The 17,712-nt window shown below is 42.2% G+C and overlaps 2 protein-coding genes across 3 annotated transcripts in view; one reads left to right on the top strand and one right to left on the bottom strand.

Annotated features, from left to right (window-relative positions):
- Positions 1-17,712, bottom strand: part of LOC129102102 (ras-specific guanine nucleotide-releasing factor RalGPS1-like) — an 85,744-nt gene that overhangs the window by 38,906 nt on the left and 29,126 nt on the right. The gene's annotated exons all lie outside the window — the stretch shown is intronic.
- On the top strand, positions 29-17,378 carry LOC129102103 (angiopoietin-related protein 2-like). 2 transcript variants are annotated; one of them, XM_054612070.1, is made up of 5 exons: positions 29-368; positions 9,337-10,261; positions 11,690-11,883; positions 14,545-14,815; positions 15,607-17,378. In XM_054612070.1, exons 1-5 carry the CDS (start codon positions 348-350, stop codon positions 15,804-15,806), a joined length of 1,611 nt encoding a protein of 536 aa, XP_054468045.1. In that variant the 5' UTR covers positions 29-347; the 3' UTR covers positions 15,807-17,378. The 2 variants fall into 2 exon arrangements, with proteins under 2 accessions (XP_054468045.1, XP_054468047.1); XM_054612072.1 differs by having other exon boundaries at positions 29-257.

Genomic DNA, 17,712 nt, shown 5'->3' on the forward strand with positions numbered 1-17,712 from the left:
AAAGAAGTGTCTCACTTGTGATGGCAAGAAGACGGAGGGAGGTCGAGTCTCTGGGAGGACGAGACGCAGATTCTAACTGAGAGACAGGAGATGTGTTAAAGGTGGAGAGAAATGCTCTGCTGCAGATGAAGTGAGCTACAACAGGAGAGCGTTTTGTTGCTGCTGCTTGATTGGACACGTGGGGACTTTTTAAAAACACGTCATCACAGCCGGACACTTTGCTTACGGTCTTCACAGAGAATCGATTCTGTCAGCAGGTAAAGGGAATATTATGAGGAAGTTCCTGTGAGGAAAATAACGGACGAACACAGAGGAAATGAGGGGAGACTGAGCAGAGAGGGGGTTTAATGAAACAGAGACAAGTGCAGGTGAGTGGGGCAATTATCTGACATTGTTTTATATGCAACACGGTGAACGCTGGATTGTGCTCTGTACCTTCTGTACCAACATTGACACATCGTATTTACCCTTAACACATTGTTTTATTTCCTATGATCCCCTTTAAGGATGTTTAAATTCACTTAATCCTCTCAGACAGTATGCTTATAACTGTATAAAAAAATATTAAAACCGAAGTTCCTTATGGATTTTTTGTCAGTCTGGCACATTTGATATTGCTGGACAGTTAAAGTTCTGAGGGTTTAAACAAAGATTTGCTATTTTACTGTCTTCGTATTTATAGACAGGAGCAGAAAGTCCACAGAAATACACACTTTGTTCTGTAAGAGTGCGTCAAGTGGTTTTGTGGAGCCAGTTGTTTCACTGATGTGGAGCTCCAGACTTCATTCACTTTTCTCACCAAATTAACTTGTTTGGGAATATTGAAACCTTGTTAGTTTACTTCCCAGCATGCATTTGATTTTGGTCAAATGCATTTTTTGGCTAATGTGTTAAGGTGACACTGCTTGCTCTGTGTTTTATAGACCTACGACTAATTCACAATGCAAACCTTGATGCAAGTCCACTTCAACCACTCCTCCGTGCATCTTTCCTCCACACTCCTGATTTCATAGGATTAAAACAAAATACAAAACCATAACTGAAAATAAGGCTTGAATAGAAACTCTTTCATTTCAATAAAATAAATTCAAACAATCTGATTCAGCAGAATCTAATTTTGAACATCTAGTGAACAGAGCATTTTGTTGCCTCGCAACATCTCGTCTCTCAACATGTTGGCAGCGAGCCGGTGGCTCACAGCTAGCGGTGCTCACAGCTAGCGGTGCTAACAGCAGCGCTAACGGTGCAAACTATGGAGAAAGTGCGTATGGAGCCAACAGTATTTTCTTGAAAAGGGAACTGAAGGGTGGACGCTAAGCTGCTGCAGTGACGTTACTCCACTATATCTTCACATTCATACCAGTAGTTTGCTGCCATATTAATGCTCTGAATGTTAAATACAGCTCCTTTTTCCTGCCCTTTTTTGTGAAACTGTTACAGCTTAATCAACTGAAGCTCCCCATGAACTCACTGTGTGACAAAAGTAACAGTTAGTTAGTTAGTTGACATGTTCTGGGACTGTCTGCTGCTTATTATTTCATAGTTGTGAAAAATGAGCAATTCCACCTTGTGCATTGAAGGATATTAACAGCAAGGTATAATTCATATTCATAAAATCTTTCCAGAGCTTTAAAAGTTCCAGAGCGGTAAACTGAAAACCCCTCTGCTCACCTCCACCCTTTTACCCAGGAGACTGCTGTTCGTGTCCCTAAGAGACCCAAAGTAAACTTTGAGAGTGTTACATAACGGTGTCACGCTTGTTACGTTACATAACTTAAGAAAGTCTGCTGGGGCTGTTGTTTATTTAGGCTAGTTACATTTTTATGGTTGTTAAGTTGTTGAGGCTGATGTGAAACAGATTTGTGGTTCACATTCACCTTGTCCTGGTTTGCAGAAAGAAACAATCCCACGATGTTCTCTGGTGACTGCGTTGCCACAAGAGAAAGCTGACTTAAGCTGATGTTTGCACTGGAACATGACCTGCTCAGTATGCATCTTGGTCACTCCACCAAAATCAATAATTTTCATAAACTCTCTAGTTGTCAGTGAAAAAGCTCTAAAACCCTTTGTGCACTACTTTCTCAGCACTAGACAGACACACATTTAGGGACTAACTAGTGAACATAGGGGAGCATTTAGCAGCTAATTGCCCTCAGGAGTCGGTGGAGGCCAAAACAGAGTTATAAGCGAGTGAATAATGGAATTAGATTCATCATGTGGAAACAAACACCACTCCTAATGACGGATAATGTTGCTCTGTGTCTGCTGAATGCGGAAAGAGGTCACTGTTTGCTAACATGTTCGCTGTATTGACTTAAATCCATGTTTTACTAGCTGTCAACCTTTTCCCTGCCTTCGCAGGTGCATGGCTGTGTTTGTAGACTGTGATGTGACTGAAGATCAGTGAAGTAATGCAGGCTGTTCTCATACACCGTTTGTAGCTTTACCCATGAAAAATAACAAGCTAAATTTCATTTAATATAATTCGACAGGTGACGTAGTTTAAAGAGTAACAAAGTCTGTGTGAATAAAAAAAACAACAGGACTTTCACCCAGGGGACTGCTGTTTGTGTCATGTGTCAAACCAGAAGTCAATGTTGACCTATTTGTCACGTAACATCTGCACTTAAGTAACACTACTTCGGCAGTGATTCTAAACCAGACCACAAACTTAACACATTTACCTAATCATGCAATTTTGTTGCCTAAACACAGCAAGGGAATTTTGTATACAGCGGGTAAAATAAGTATTGAACACGTCACCATTTTTCTCAGTAAATATATTTCTAAAGGTGCTATTGACATGAAATTTTCACCAGATGTTGGTAACAACCCAAGTAATCCATACATACAAAAATAACCAAACAAATAAGTTCAGAAATTAGGTGATGTGTAATAAAATTGAATGACACAGGGAAAAAGTATTGAACACGCCTACTGAAAGTTATTTAATACTTCGTACAAAAACCTTTGTTGGTAATGGCAGCTTCAAGACGCTTCCTGTATGGAGAAACTTTGCTCAGGTGTGATTTTGGCCCATTCTTCCACACAAACAGTCTTCAAATCTTGAAGGTTCCGTGGGCCTTTTCTATGAACTCTGATCTTTAGTTCTTTCCATAGTTTTTCTATTGGGTTCAAGTCAGGTGATTGGCTGGGCCATTCTAGCAGCTTTATTTTCCTTCTCTGAAACCAATTGAGAGTTTCCTTGGCTGTGTGTTTGGAATCATTGTCTTGCTGAAATGTCCACCCTCGTTTCATCTTCATCATCCTGGTAGATGGCAGCAGATTTTTATCAAGAATGTCTCTGTACATTTTTCCATTCATCCTTCCTTCAATTATATGAAGCTTGCCAGTGCCGTATGCTGAAAAACAGCCCCACACCATGATGTTCCCACCTCCAAACTTCACTGTTGGTATGGTGTTTTTGGGGTGATGTGCAGTGCCATTTGACCTCCAAACATGGTGTGTATTATGGCATCCAAAGAGTTCAATTTTGGTCTCATCTGACCAGACTATATTCTCCCAGTATTTCACAGGCTTGTCTAAATGTTGTGCAGCAAACTTTAAACGAGCTTCAACATGCTTTTTCTTCAGCAATTACTTATGTGCATTACTTATTGTTTTCTTTGAAACAATTGTACCTGCTAATTCCAGGTCTTTCTGAAGTTCTCCACAAGTGGTCCTTGGCTCTTGGACAACTCTTCTGGTTATTTTCACTCCTCTGTCAAAAATCTTGCGAGGAGAACCTGGTCGTGGCCGGTTTATGGTGAAATGGCGTTCTTTCCACTTCCGTATTATGGCCCCAACAGTGCTCACTGGAACATTCAGAAGTTTAGAAATCCTTCTGTAACCAATGCCATCAGTATGTTTTGCAACAATAAGGTTGCGAAGGTCTTGAGAGAGCTCTTTGCTTTTACCCATCATGAGATGTGAGGTAATGTGACACCTTTTTATAGGCCATCAGTTGGGACTGAACCAGCTGATATTAATTTGCACTGACAAGGGGCAGGACTGCTTTCTAATTACTGATAGATTTCAGCTGGTATCTTGGCTTTCCATGCCTTTTTGCACCTCCTTTTCTTCATGTGTTCAATACTTTTTCCCTGTGTCATTCCATTTTATTACACATAACCTAATTTCTGAATTTATTTGTTTGGATATATGGATTACTTGGGTTGTTACCGACATCTGGTGAAAATGTCATGTCAAGAGCACCTTTAGAAATATATTTACTGAGAAAAATGGTGACGTGTTCAATACTTATTTTACCCGCTGTAAGTATAGGAAAACTTTTTGTAAGGTATCATAGTGACCTTTGCGTGAGGACACATAAGATTAATGTGAAACAATTAGCATCAGCCTTATGGGTTACGAGTGCGCTAGTGTACGGGCGTCCACACCTGTGTGCATAAGGCATACAACACCGGAATTTACATGTAAAAAAAGAAAAAACTGAAAAAAACGCTCCATTGCGCCACTTGAGGTCAAAAACTCCACAGAGGAACCTTTATGTTCCTTTAAAAAAACGACTCAAGGGATGCGTCATTTGTTTACGCGGAACTGCTGGGATATTTAGTATATCCCAGGACAGCCTTCAATCAAAACTAACACCTCTGGTCCACTCATGACTTGGCATGATGGGCTGAACAGCTCCTTTTTCTGAAAAGAAACAACAATCATCCTAACGATGAGGTCGGTAAGCTGACATGTATAACCATGTGATTATGTAAAGACTCAAAGTAAGCCACGTTACAGTCGGGAGAAAGCTGATGTTATGACTGGTTAATGTGCAACACACCACAAATCAGAGGCTGAATAAACCCTTTGGCAGAGCAGGAGGACATTAGTCAGACACTAATGAAAGGACAGCTCTCCAGCTTAAACTCAGTCAGCCTCAGCTAGACACTGGGTCTATTTACTAACCAACTACTCTCTTCTTTAAGTTGCTCTTTAGGCAGCTTCAACACTTCATCCAACTCCCCCCTCCCCCCCTTTGCTTTGACAAGCTCCACAGGCGTGTCATGACTTTGTGTCCAGACACCGACGTGTGTTTGCGGGCGGTGACGGGTGGTAGCACCCCGGCAGCTGTTCCTGCTGGGTGTGAAAAGGACGAGGGCCAGAAACAGACGCGTGACAAAGATAGAAGAAGAGAGAAGCAGGGGGACGTGGAGGAATAAAGCCTGCGTGACAAATTCATTTATCACTTTTGTTGCCGCTGAGCGACTGCAACGTCTACCACCGAGAGCTGTGTTTGTTCTCCATGTGGTAGTTTAAGTGTCCACTGACACCTTTTTTGTTTTTAGAAGTTGACAGATGGTGATCTGGGTCTGAACTGGTTTTACGGGGGTCCATGCTGCATTTCCCAGTGACAAAAACGTCTGACAGATACCTGAAGACACATTGTAGCCATGGAAGGCTTCAATGTCATCTCTGCAAAGACCTTCATTTTGTAATGCATCTAGTTTTGTTATCCATCCATCCATCTTCCGTAACCTGCTTATCCAGTTAAGGGTCGCTGGAGCCGATCTCAGCTGTCAATGGGCGAAGGCAGGGTTCACCCTGGACAGGTCGCCAGTCTGTCGCAGGGCTGACATATAGAGACAAACAACCATTCACACTCACATCCACACCTACGGGCAATTTAGAGTCTTCAATGCACCTTAGCTGCATGTCTTTGGACTGTGGGAGGAAGCCGGAGAACCCGGAGAGAACCCACGCTGACACGGGGAGAACATGCAAACTCCACACAGAAGGTTGTCCAGCCCGGGAATTGAACCCGGCGACAGTGCTAACCACTACACCACCGTGCAGCCCTAGTTTTGTTATGCCCACTGATAAACACATGCACACACATATTTGCCAATGAAGTATTGTGAATGTGTGAGCCAGCCCATCAATAAGGCAGGGTGTGAAATTGTCAAGAAATGCAATCTTGGTTTTGTTTACAGGGACACGAATTGTCTGTTTTTTTTATTTTTAGTGGTGGAGCAGCTGTCAGAGCAGGTGGCAGGACCTCCAACCGCGAGAGCTGTTGTTCGACACCGCATTGTGCTATTATGGATGTGGTTTTGTTGACCAAACCTAATGTTCGTGGCAGTTTTCCAAAACCTTATTACGAAGATTTGTTGCCTGAATCTAACTTTAAATAGAGGGGTTTTTTTCGTTAACGTAACTTTCATTTTTAATATAATGTCCTGAAAAAAGTTGTTCCAAGCAAAACAAAAAATGTGGACAACTAGTGACAAAGTTAACGTTCCGCATTTTTAACAACAAACACAGGACTTTCAAGCAGGAGACCGGTATTGGACACCGCGTTGTGGTATTATGGTTGTGGTTTTGTTACCTAAACCTTACCGTGCATACTTATATTGAGCCCAACCATGATGTATTTACAAAACTTGACTAATAGGTTGTTGCCAAAACCTACCTTTGATTTTTATCATAATGACATCCCCGAGAAAAAGTAGATCCAAGCGACACGAAAAACGCGGACAATTCGTCTCCCCTGTACACATTTCCCGAACTGCGGGAACTGCACAACTGAGACTGTGTAGTGTAAGCACACTTTGCGTCAGCCTCACTGACAAAGTTACATTTCAGCATTCATTAATAAAACCGCACTTAAACAGAGAAAAAAAACGACATCAAGAAGTTGAAATGTATGATTGCCTTCCTGCTCATTTCCTCTGGGCCTGGGATGGATTACTTTATGTCATGTTCCGCAGAGCGCAGGAAATGAACAATTCATCTTCGTTAGAGCACTGTGGCAGATATACAACGTTGCAGTGCTCCTCAGAACCACGCACAAGAGAGATTGAGTGCAGTTCTGGAGTCCATTTAACATGTGTTCTGACAATTCAATCTGCGAAATAAGGATAACCAAATTATCCCTATCCTCCCTGAGTATGATAAAACACAGAGAACAGAACAACGGAGCTGATTCATCACAAAACACTGGGTCATGATTAAGAAAAAGGTGGAACATTCTCCAGGAGGGCACAGCTTAGAAATGAAGTGGAAAAAAATGGCCGATCTACAGATTCTACCACAGCTGGCACATACATCATTACCACCACATGCATTAACAACGCTGCCACTCAACAAAGGGTCTTATGGAAACAATAAAATGCACACAGAACGCAGAGAAGCTTGGATTAGCCTCAGTGAAATTCACACCTCCCACAATTAATTCTTTCAGTAGTAAGAGTTCCCAATCATGTTCTTCCACTTTCCATTTTCACAACTCCATACTGTACATGTCACACAAGTTGAATTTGTTAAATGGAGAGGGAACGCTGCCCAACCAAAGTAGGTGCCTGCTTTGACAAATCGCCAAGTCTCCACCTTAAACCAATGGTAGGAATATTTGTTTTTCTTCGTTTCACTTGAAACTGAGGCAATAGAGAAGCAATGTACCTGTCAACATAGCCAGGGTAAGCTGTGGATGCATATTATTTCTTGTTTCATTATTTTACTCCACAATTTGCCAAACCAACATAGATGTTATGTAAAATACTAAAAGAACTCCTAAGTTTAGCAGGCATTTTGATCTGTTGATCAAATGGTCTTGTTCTTGTAAAGAGTCTTTCTAGTCTTTCGACCACTCAAAGAGCTTTAACACTACATGTCATCATTCACCCATTCATACACTGATGACAGCCGCTACGATGCAAGGTGCCACCTGCCCTGCTAACTAACATTCATACCCATTCTCACCCCAATGGCAAAGCCTACGGGAGCCTTTTGGGGCGATCTGCTCTACCTTCTGAGCCACAGTCGTTTAATTGACTAATGGCTTCAGCTCTACTCCAGAACCCCAAATTTAAAAGAGCATATATCAAAGCAGACAACTAAAGTTGTAAAAACAGATCTCCTTTCTGCCTTGCTGTCTGCGTCCATTTTGTAGTACATCGTATTAAAATTCCACTTCAGAGAGACTGGCTCAGGGTCAGAGACAGAAACAGGGCCAGTCTCCAAACCCACTGATGAAAAAGTAATACAAGATAAAAAAAAGTCACAGATCATTCATGATCTATAAAGAGCAGGGGAATGACACATAGATAGTTTGTGGGCCATGGGAAGTGGCTTCCTGTAGATCAGGAGCTAAGATTTAACACATGCTCATGTGGAAAGGTTTCCCTGTTGTATTATGGGAAAAATGTTTGACTGGGCATCATAAAGTGTTATGATGTTGTAACTAGCCTTTCCAACAAAGAAAAAAGTGATATTGTCAGGGCAGCCTCCCCTCTCTGTGTTTTGTGTCACTGAACATTCCGATGCTGTGATAGAGTCTTTTCCGCCAAGACTGACAGAATCATCATCAAAACATGATAACAGCCAGCCATTAGAAATGCTTTAAGCCAAGACTGGAAACAAGGAACACGTTTGCTTGAGCAATCCATCATCTAGTCGTATCTTTAGTAAAGACCAGTGCAGTGCTGTTCGGGGGAGTTGCTGTTAGGCAAAACTGCTCACGGCCTTCTTAATCCGATACGGATACAGATTATTAATAATCAAGGACACCGAAAATCGACATTAACATCTGTGGTAGAAATTACAATTTTGACTCAAAATGTTGAATAATACAAACTCCATCACCAAACTTTGAATCCACAATCTGCAATGTTTTAACTGTAGTTGTCCAAACAGGATAGCAGGAATCTTAAAACCATTTGACAATTGACAACACATGACTGAAGTTGAGGTTGCTGAGGTTTAATTGAATGCGTCAGAAGAGACCATTTGAACTTTATCTTAAAAAAGGAAGACAGGGAAATGATTCCTATGCTGACACCTTCTCACAGTCTTGGATGTATATTATCAGTGATGTGTATGAACTCAATGAATTCTCTTCTACCAGTGACAAACAGAGTGGCAGCTGTCTCATAGGAACCTGACGGGTGTAATGGGCATGGGCAGGTCCGCATTTATGCCTGGTGTATGAAATATCTTTATAAACTCTGATTATCTGGTCTGGTCATGGGTCACATCTCTGGTTGAAACTTCCGCAACAGCATACTTCTTGAGTAGAGTTATTATATATATTGAGTAAGGCTATTACTTGTGAGGAATAACCAATCAGATACTGCAGTGGGCCAGACACTGAGCGAAGCTACAGAGTGGTGACTTCAGACAGAGAGAGGAGGCTGCATCAGAGCCAAAGTAGCACATATTTGAATGTATATTTTTCAGCAATGAGCTTTTGAAAATCGTAAAAATGCAGAATGTTGATTTTAATAATTGTCCAGGGAGATAATCGGACGATGGCAGTATTACTTCAGTGAATGATGTGAGAGAATAGACATTTACTGATAATCCCTTCCCCCTCTCTTTCAGAAATCATCTTGGGTCGGGTGCAGCAGGACTATGATTCTCCCTGTGGTGGTTTTGCTGGTGCTCCTGTTGCTCTCTGGACCCAAGTCCTCTATCCAGGGAGACACTCAGGAAATCGAGGACAGCGAGGAGATCTTGGAGAGAGAGTTCATCTATGCGCCGAAGCGGCAAAAACGTGCCGCGGTTGACCACAGCGCTTCCCAAACAGACAAATGTTCCTACACCTTTGTTGTCCCTCAACAGAAAAACAACGGGGCAATCTGTGTGAACTCCAAGGAGCCCGAGGCCCTGCTGGAGAACCGGGTCAATAAGCAGGAGCTGGAGCTGCTCAACGGCGAGCTGCAGAAGCAACGGCGGCAAATTGAAGCGCTGCAGCAGCTGGTGGAGGTGGACGGGGGGATAGTCAACGAAGTCAAGCTACTGCGCAAAGAGAGCCGCAACATGAACTCCAGAGTAACGCAGCTCTACATGCAGCTGCTGCACGAGATTATACGCAAACGAGACAATGCTCTCGAGGCGTCACAGCTGGAGACCCGCATGCTCAACCACACACACGAGATGGGGAGGCTAGCTTCGCGCTACAGCGACCTGGAACATAAGTACCGGCATCTGTCGGCGATCGCTAACAACCAGAGCACTCTGCTGGTGCAGCTGGAGGAGCACTGTAAGCGGGGAGGATACCGGTATACTGCGGTGCAGGAGAGGAGCCGCCCTGCCCGTCCACAGGCTCCTGTGATCCCTCAGCCTCCTCTGCAGATGCCAGCATTGTCTCCTGGAGGATACAGACCCTTCCATCCACCCACCTACACCCGCCACACCAACAACCCCATGACCAATGAGATACAGAATGACCAGAATGCCAAAGCTTTACCACATCCGCTCACCACAATGCCAAGTGTGTCATACAGCTTTACCAGCGAGCCCTCTGGTAAGTATATGCCCACCCAGAAACATTCATGTTGTCCTCTGAGGTCTAGGCAGCTCTACTGGCAGCGATGACATTTTCAGGTGTTGCAAGTTTTTTTCAATAAAAAGGTAGAAATAGATTTGCACAGGCAGAAGATCAGTGCCTGGCAAAAGTCAATTGTTGTTGTTAAAAGCGATTTTATGAGTTTGCTTTTATTAAAATGATCGGAGTGAATTTGAGTTCCCTCTGGTAAACAGTTACGCATTTGACCCATTTGCATTATTCTTCCACTTTTTCTGGTTGCATCCACAAGGTTGAATGCACTGTAAGTCATATTCAGTAAAAGCACACACACACACACACACACACACACACACACACACACACACACACACACACACACACACACACACACACACACACACACACACACACACACACACACACACACACACACACACACACACTTTTTGTTTTAAAGGAAGAAAAGATGATTAGATTTGACGAGTGGCTGTCAACCTTGTTTTGGAAAATTTAGTCTGAATTGGTCATATTGGACCATACTGACAACTTGCTATTACCTATACTTGCTTGTCGAGGCTGGGGCTGGACTTGATCCCAGCTGATATTTAGCCAATGTCGCCAATTAACCCTAACCCGCATTCTTTGGACTGTCTGATTAAGCCAGTGCACTTGGAGAAACCCCACAGAGGCCAGAGGAGAACACAAACTCCATACAGAAAAGCCCTAGCTACCCCAAACACTTCTTCTTGATGTCAGGCAACAGTGCAAAGCCAAAGCATCAAATAGACATGCAAAGCCCCCAAAAAAACTGAATTAGTTTGTAGTCTTCAAGACTTTTCCAGTAAAAAGAATTCTGAATCATAAATAATGGCCATGTGGTATTAAGTGTACAAAAGTCCATATCCTCACTCTGATTTGTGCCTCACTTTAGTGACTTTACTCTTCTCAAACACACACACGCACTGAAGTCCTACAGTAATGCTGCAAAACATAGAGCTTTCTAAGACTCCAAGGTGGACAAATGACACCAGGAACTACTGTACTGTACTCAATGGTGTGATGCAATTTGAGTCGAGTATAGCCATTTAAGTGTGCCGTTTCCATGTGATGTCCTTAGTTTATGTTTCTTAGGTTACTAAGAAATGTTATATTTACTGCAGCCAGCATCACAGACACTGGAAAGCCTTTGTCATATTTGGCACATATAACTCATGGTCAACAGTGACTTCTCTTTTCCTGGAGCCCTTCGACCACACGTTCTACCATTCTTTTTGATGTTGCCGTGTCTGTTACTTGCACAGATTGTTGGAATTATAATGTTGATGACCATAGCATGTCGGGAAAAATGAATTCCAGTCATGAAAGCCTTTGTAAATCAATATGCAGTATACAGCTCTGTTAGTCAGCATTCCGTGTCTCCTGCAGGTCCTTTCAAAGACTGTCTAGAGGCTCTGGAGGCCGGATACACCACCAGCAGCATGTACCTCCTGAAACCAGACAACAGCAACCAACTCATGCAGGTTTGGTGTGAGCAGAGACATGACCCTGGTGGCTGGACTGTCATTCAGAGACGTCAGGATGGCTCTGTGAACTTCTTTAGAAACTGGGAGACCTACAAGGTAATGAGGATCTAAACTTAGAAATCACAAGGTCCCATATGCCTTCTAGACAGCAGAAAGATGTCATATTTTAGGGCTTACAGGCTCAGAATAATTTCCCTAAACTAGACTAGAGTAGTACTGTGTCTCAATTCAGATAAACACCGTGATTATCGCCCGCCAAAATATCCGCCTGCTTCACAGCTAGACAGTCGTATTTAAACTAAATAAAAATTATAATGTGCCCCGTTTCACAGGAGGTGAACAATACGCCACCATCTCCGCCGTTTTCACCAGTTTGGTGGTTTCTCCCTTTCCACTTAGTAGCCATGATGGTGACTCTTGAGGGTGAGGGTGACTAGTGTTCAACTCTCACTTCTTCACCCGAGTACACTATCAGGGTACTACACACCAGCTGGTACTGCATTTTCCATACTTCGACATAGCACAAAAACACAAAGTACAGCTGAGGCTAATGGAATATCATTAGTTTATTTACTATTTGGTCAGAAACCAATTTATTGGGGGAAAAAATACAAATTTGACCTGAATATGGTGCTAGATGACAAGACTGAAGATCAACAAAGTTGTTATAATGTATCCTGGGGGAAAACTGATGTGTGAATCAAATGTCACAATAATCCATTCAATAGTTGTAGAGACATTTGACCCAGAAAACTCACAAAAGTCAACCTTATGGTGCAGAAAAATCAAAGAATCAACAATGTCATGAGGATTCATCATCGGAGAACCATCAACGTCTGTACATAATTATTATTCATTATAATTGTAATTCACATGTCTATGTAATTTTTTTGAGTGTGCTCTTTTAATTTGGGAGCATTACGCATTGATTTTGTAATGCTTTCAATCAATACCCTGTCCTCACACTCAAAAAGCCCCTGCATGTGCTTCTGCTCAAACTGTACACTTGCACTGAGATACATTATGGCTTGCCCAGATTTCCCGCCTGCTCTTGGATTGTTTTGTTCAATAACCCTGTGAAAATTCTCTAACTAATCGAATCCCAGCTGTAGTGTTGTTCAGCGTTATTATTCCTGCCTCGGTGCAGGTGCATTCGCTTAACTTCTTAAAGCGTACCTGACGGGCGGTAAATCTTTGACCTGCTCCTCCAAACTATTGGATTTGAGATTGAGAGTCCACTAGCGCCCTTACCTTTTTTTTTACTATAATACGCTGGCTACCATTACAATCCTGCTTGTTGACAGCTGCTCACTGAGAGTGAGCCATCAGTTATGTAGTGCTAGCTTAACTGAGGCAATTGAGGTAACCGGTAACTACCGCGGTCTGCCCACCCTCCTTAATACATCCAGTAGTAGCTACTAAATATCCTGAAGTTCTCTTTCAAGCTTACAATTAAACTTCAACGTTAGCTCTGTGGTGTTCCGCTATATTTTTGTGATTATAGGTCTGGTAGCCATGGTATATAACATTATTCATTGTCAGTGGTATTCCTGTTGACTATTTTAGTAGCATGCTGCAGTGGTCATAAAACACAGAATGTGTTGCTTTGACTGGCGCTTCTCCCCACCGGCATAAGCAGATTCTAAATGGCATATGCAGTGGCTACCTATGCTTTTATCTGTAACTTGTTCCACTGACAAGCATAACTGTTTGTTCCCCTCTAGCACACCAACAAAAGGAAAGAGTAGCTTTTCAAGTAAAAGAAAAATGTACAGGGGATGGGAGGTAGCGATCATTTCATTGGTCTACACCTGGCATTCTATTGGTTGGGGAATTTTGAAAGGGTTATGCAAAAGAAATCCAAGACCAGTATAAGGATAAGTTCATCTGTTCCAACTAAACATTATACTAGTAATACCAGTGTCACTTCATAAAAAATGCAATTTGTTCAAACAGGAATTGGAAAACTAAGTATGAAAATACATGTGTATTATACTACAATATACCAACAATAAATGTGGAAAAACAGAAGACTAGAATAATGTTTAGTCTGTATTGCAAGACAAAGTGTTTGGCAAATCCATTTTGTTGTGTAAGATGTGAGTTATCGTTAGAACAACCCAACAAAATCAAATCTATGAGATCACAACAGCAGAGCTGAACTCTACTCAAATGAAACAAGCATGATCTCATTGTTGCAGCGAGTGGAGTGATCCAAGGACTTCATAACCATGCTGTGTTTCCCAGTTACTGCCGGTGGATACCCGATGTTACGCAAATACTGTTGCACAAGGTGAAACATTGAATTGCCAAAGATTAACATCCTGCGTCCGAAAGTGAGGACATTCTAATATGGTTCCAAGTTGTCCCCCAACCCAATCAATCCCCAACTCACCCTCAATGAGTCAACAAGGCATTTAAAGCCAATTACACGCTCACATTTGGCAGGGAGGAGGTCTCCCTCCTGATTGAACCCATGTGTGATGCAATTGAAACCAGTGATACAGCCACACTGAGCTCTGGTGGAGAGGATCTAAAACATGTCCTGCCATTATGCCATTGCTCTCTGCCTCTCACTCCGACATCAAACCAGTCTTTCACAGATACTTGGAAAACATGGGCAGTTTGTTGTTGGAAGGCCACGGATGTATCCAAGGGGAGGAGAAACGGCTTCTTTCTTGCAGATGTTAAATCATGTATTAGGAACAGTAGGAATAGATTACTGCTGACTAATTCAATTTCTGTCTCCTTTCACAGCAAGGGTTTGGAAACATTGATGGCGAATACTGGTTGGGCCTGGAGAACATCTACTGGCTGACCAACCAGGGCAACTACAAGCTGCTGGTGACTTTAGAAGATTGGAGCGGTCGCAAGACCTTTGCGGAGTACGCCAGCTTCCGTGTTGAGCCTGAGGACGACTTCTACAGGCTACGAGTGGGCCGGTACCACGGCAGTGCCGGAGACTCTCTCACCTGGCACAACGGCAAGCAGTTCACCACACTGGACAGAGACCATGACGTCTACACAGGTGAGTGGAATGCAGCGCTAGAGAAGGCAATTAATATCTGTTGGTGGGCTTTCATTTGCTAAATAGGACTCACATTTTGGTATCTGATTCAATACGTCAAACAGTCTCCATAGTCGTTTCAGCCACATACTGTATATGCACTCCTGTCTTTGAATGAGGGCAAGGACACTTAGTCTAAGTCACCTGAAAGACTAAGGGTACAAATCTGCCATTGGGTATCTCACGCAGCACTCTCCTCCCGTTCCTATCTATTGAGCAAAGGCACCGTCACTGCATCCTGTGCTAAGCAACTTAAGACACTTGTGATTGGTTGGACATGGGTCTGGCTGTGCGAGACTCAGTTAAACATTACGGGCTGTATCCATGATTGAGTTATTACCCACATTGACAAGTTGATACGACACTTTCTGCTCTTGCTTTCTTCTTCTCATACTGTCTTCCCGTGTGTTGCTGTAGATTTGTTAAAACATTTGTAGAACAATGACAACTAAAGTGGAAAAGAGCATGACTGGCGCAAGCATGTACACATTAATTGATGCACACACACTCAACCGAAGAAGAGAGCGTGGGCGGGTTGCTGACTGTAGCATGCCGAGAGCTTTACTGTTACAGACCTAATGAAGACAGAAAACGTAGACAATTATGCAGGATTTTTATATATAAAAAAAAAAAAAAAAAAGCAGGGTGATCCGTTACTCAATGATTAATTATCAATCATTACCCTAACCCCTGAACCAGAGGAAGACTAGCTCACTAGAAAATAGGTTTGATTTGATTCCTTGTGTCTCCAGGTAACTGCGCCCACTACCAGAAGGGAGGATGGTGGTATAACGCCTGTGCTCACTCCAACCTAAATGGCGTGTGGTACCGTGGTGGGCACTACCGCAGCCGTTACCAGGACGGGGTGTACTGGGCCGAGTTCAGAGGAGGAGCTTATTCTCTGAAGAAAGTGACCATGATGATAAGACCCAATGCAAACACCTTCCATTAACACTTTGGTCACTGGAAACTGAACATATTTACTGGACAAACAACAGAGGGTTTTATTTCTATATCACACAAAGCACAAATCCTTGATTTGATCCTCAGTCTTTGCCTTTTTCCTGTTGGTGGCCTTATATTCACATTGTAGCTCAAATTGCAAAAGATCCATGCAGAATTTATTTTCATTTTATTCATCCTACAGGTATAGGTATGGCTGGTACTTCCAATGTATTATTGGTGCTTATATTATCTATGTCTAAAATATACTGTGATCAATTCTACAGGAGAGAAAAGTGGTTATTTATTTTAATAGCATTTTGCAGAGAATTGCGGTAAATTTATCTAATTTGCCAGGATAATCTCCTTTCCAAGTCCATTTGCTTGTTAATAGCATCTGCTATTTGGATTTGACATAGTTAGTAAAACCATGGGTTGTAAGTCTTCTGACCACTTAGTTTGAGAACAAAGTATAAAGATCAACATGCCAAGCAAATTTCACTCGGTCAACTTTTCTTCAGTCTAAATAGCAGACATTCCAGCTACCTTTATCACTGAATACACTATGCATGTTCTTGAACTGGATTGACTCTATATTGCTTGATAGTTCTTAAAAGTGAGATGTAAAGTTACAGGTAAGTATTCCCACTGAGCAAAAACAGCCCCTTGGATCTTCTTCACTATATCTTGATCAACCATTGAAGGGGCCGCTGTTATATTATCCTAAATTACAAATTTCTTGGCACTGAAGATCCTTGTTCTTGATATTTTGTGTCACGACTATACATTCAACAATTTTATGCTCCAAAAGCCATCTGTGTTTCCGACATACCTTTTTTTTCTAGCTTGAAACCATAATGGGACACAAAAACTCTCCACTGAAAAAACAGGACATTGTTAGCCTAGCTTAGCATAAAGACTAGAAGCAGGGGGAAACAGTTGGTCTGACTCTGTCCAAAGTTTTAAAAAATCCCCCACTTACACCTCTAGAGCTCACTGATTAACTAGTTTTCTCTCCGTTGTTGTATTGCACACACCAAAACCTGTGATAACCAACCGTATCTGACTACCCACTCTATAGCCAGAGCAAAGAGGTGCGGATGGTCATCGGTTGTTCTTCAAAAGAAAAAAAACTTGAGTACGGATCTCCCCCAGTTTTGTGTTTCCCTCCTATTTCAGATCTTTACGCTAAGCTAGGCAAACCACAGCCTGATTGGAGCTCTGCGCTTCTTGAACCATAATTACCAGCACCAACTTAACAAGACCTGCCCCCACGTCTTGGACAATGTGAAATCAAATAAACCCTTCGAATGCAGACAGGATTTAGAAAAACATTTATGAATACAATTTCCCTGCAGGTGGTCTATGTAAAATCAGTTAGCCAACAGTTCAGTGTGTACAACTCAGTTATTCCCTCTACCCACCAAAGGTTTCCTGGTCTGTTGGAAAATATCAGTCACTGCATTAGTGTGCAGATACAGTATGTACCAGGTATTCTGTGTATATATATGCTTTCTGATTAAGATTATTTTTTTATAGTCTGTATGTAATCCAAACTTGCAATAAACTATGCACAACTCTGCGTGTGTCTCCAGTGATCCCTCATTTCAATCAGCTCCACTTTCATATCACGAGCCCATAAAGCCAATACCATGAAGACAAACAGTCAAGTATGAAAAAAGAGCAAAGCATAAATCAAGTGTCGACAAAAGAGCAGAGTCACTATGTGATGTTCACATAATAATGAGTGTCTGTTATCAAACATAGAGGCTGGAAAAGAGCCATATAGGCTCATAGGCAGTTGACATATGAGAGCTGGAAATAATACATTGTCTGGCCATATGCTATGTTTACGGTATATTATCCCACTGACTAAAATACGTATGGGACAGTATTTTTAGCGATCACTTAGCCTC

The sequence above is a fragment of the Anoplopoma fimbria genome, chromosome 14, assembly GCF_027596085.1.
Source record: "Anoplopoma fimbria isolate UVic2021 breed Golden Eagle Sablefish chromosome 14, Afim_UVic_2022, whole genome shotgun sequence".
NCBI classification, from domain to species: domain Eukaryota; kingdom Metazoa; phylum Chordata; class Actinopteri; order Perciformes; family Anoplopomatidae; genus Anoplopoma; species Anoplopoma fimbria.

Coding starts and splice junctions, on each gene's coding strand:
- LOC129102103 (XM_054612070.1), top strand. CDS start 348: ATGAAACAGAGACAAGTGCAG. Junction 10,262..11,689: donor CTTTACCAGCGAGCCCTCTG/GTAAGTATATGC, acceptor TGTCTCCTGCAG/GTCCTTTCAAAGACTGTCTA. Junction 14,816..15,606: donor AGACCATGACGTCTACACAG/GTGAGTGGAATG, acceptor TTGTGTCTCCAG/GTAACTGCGCCCACTACCAG.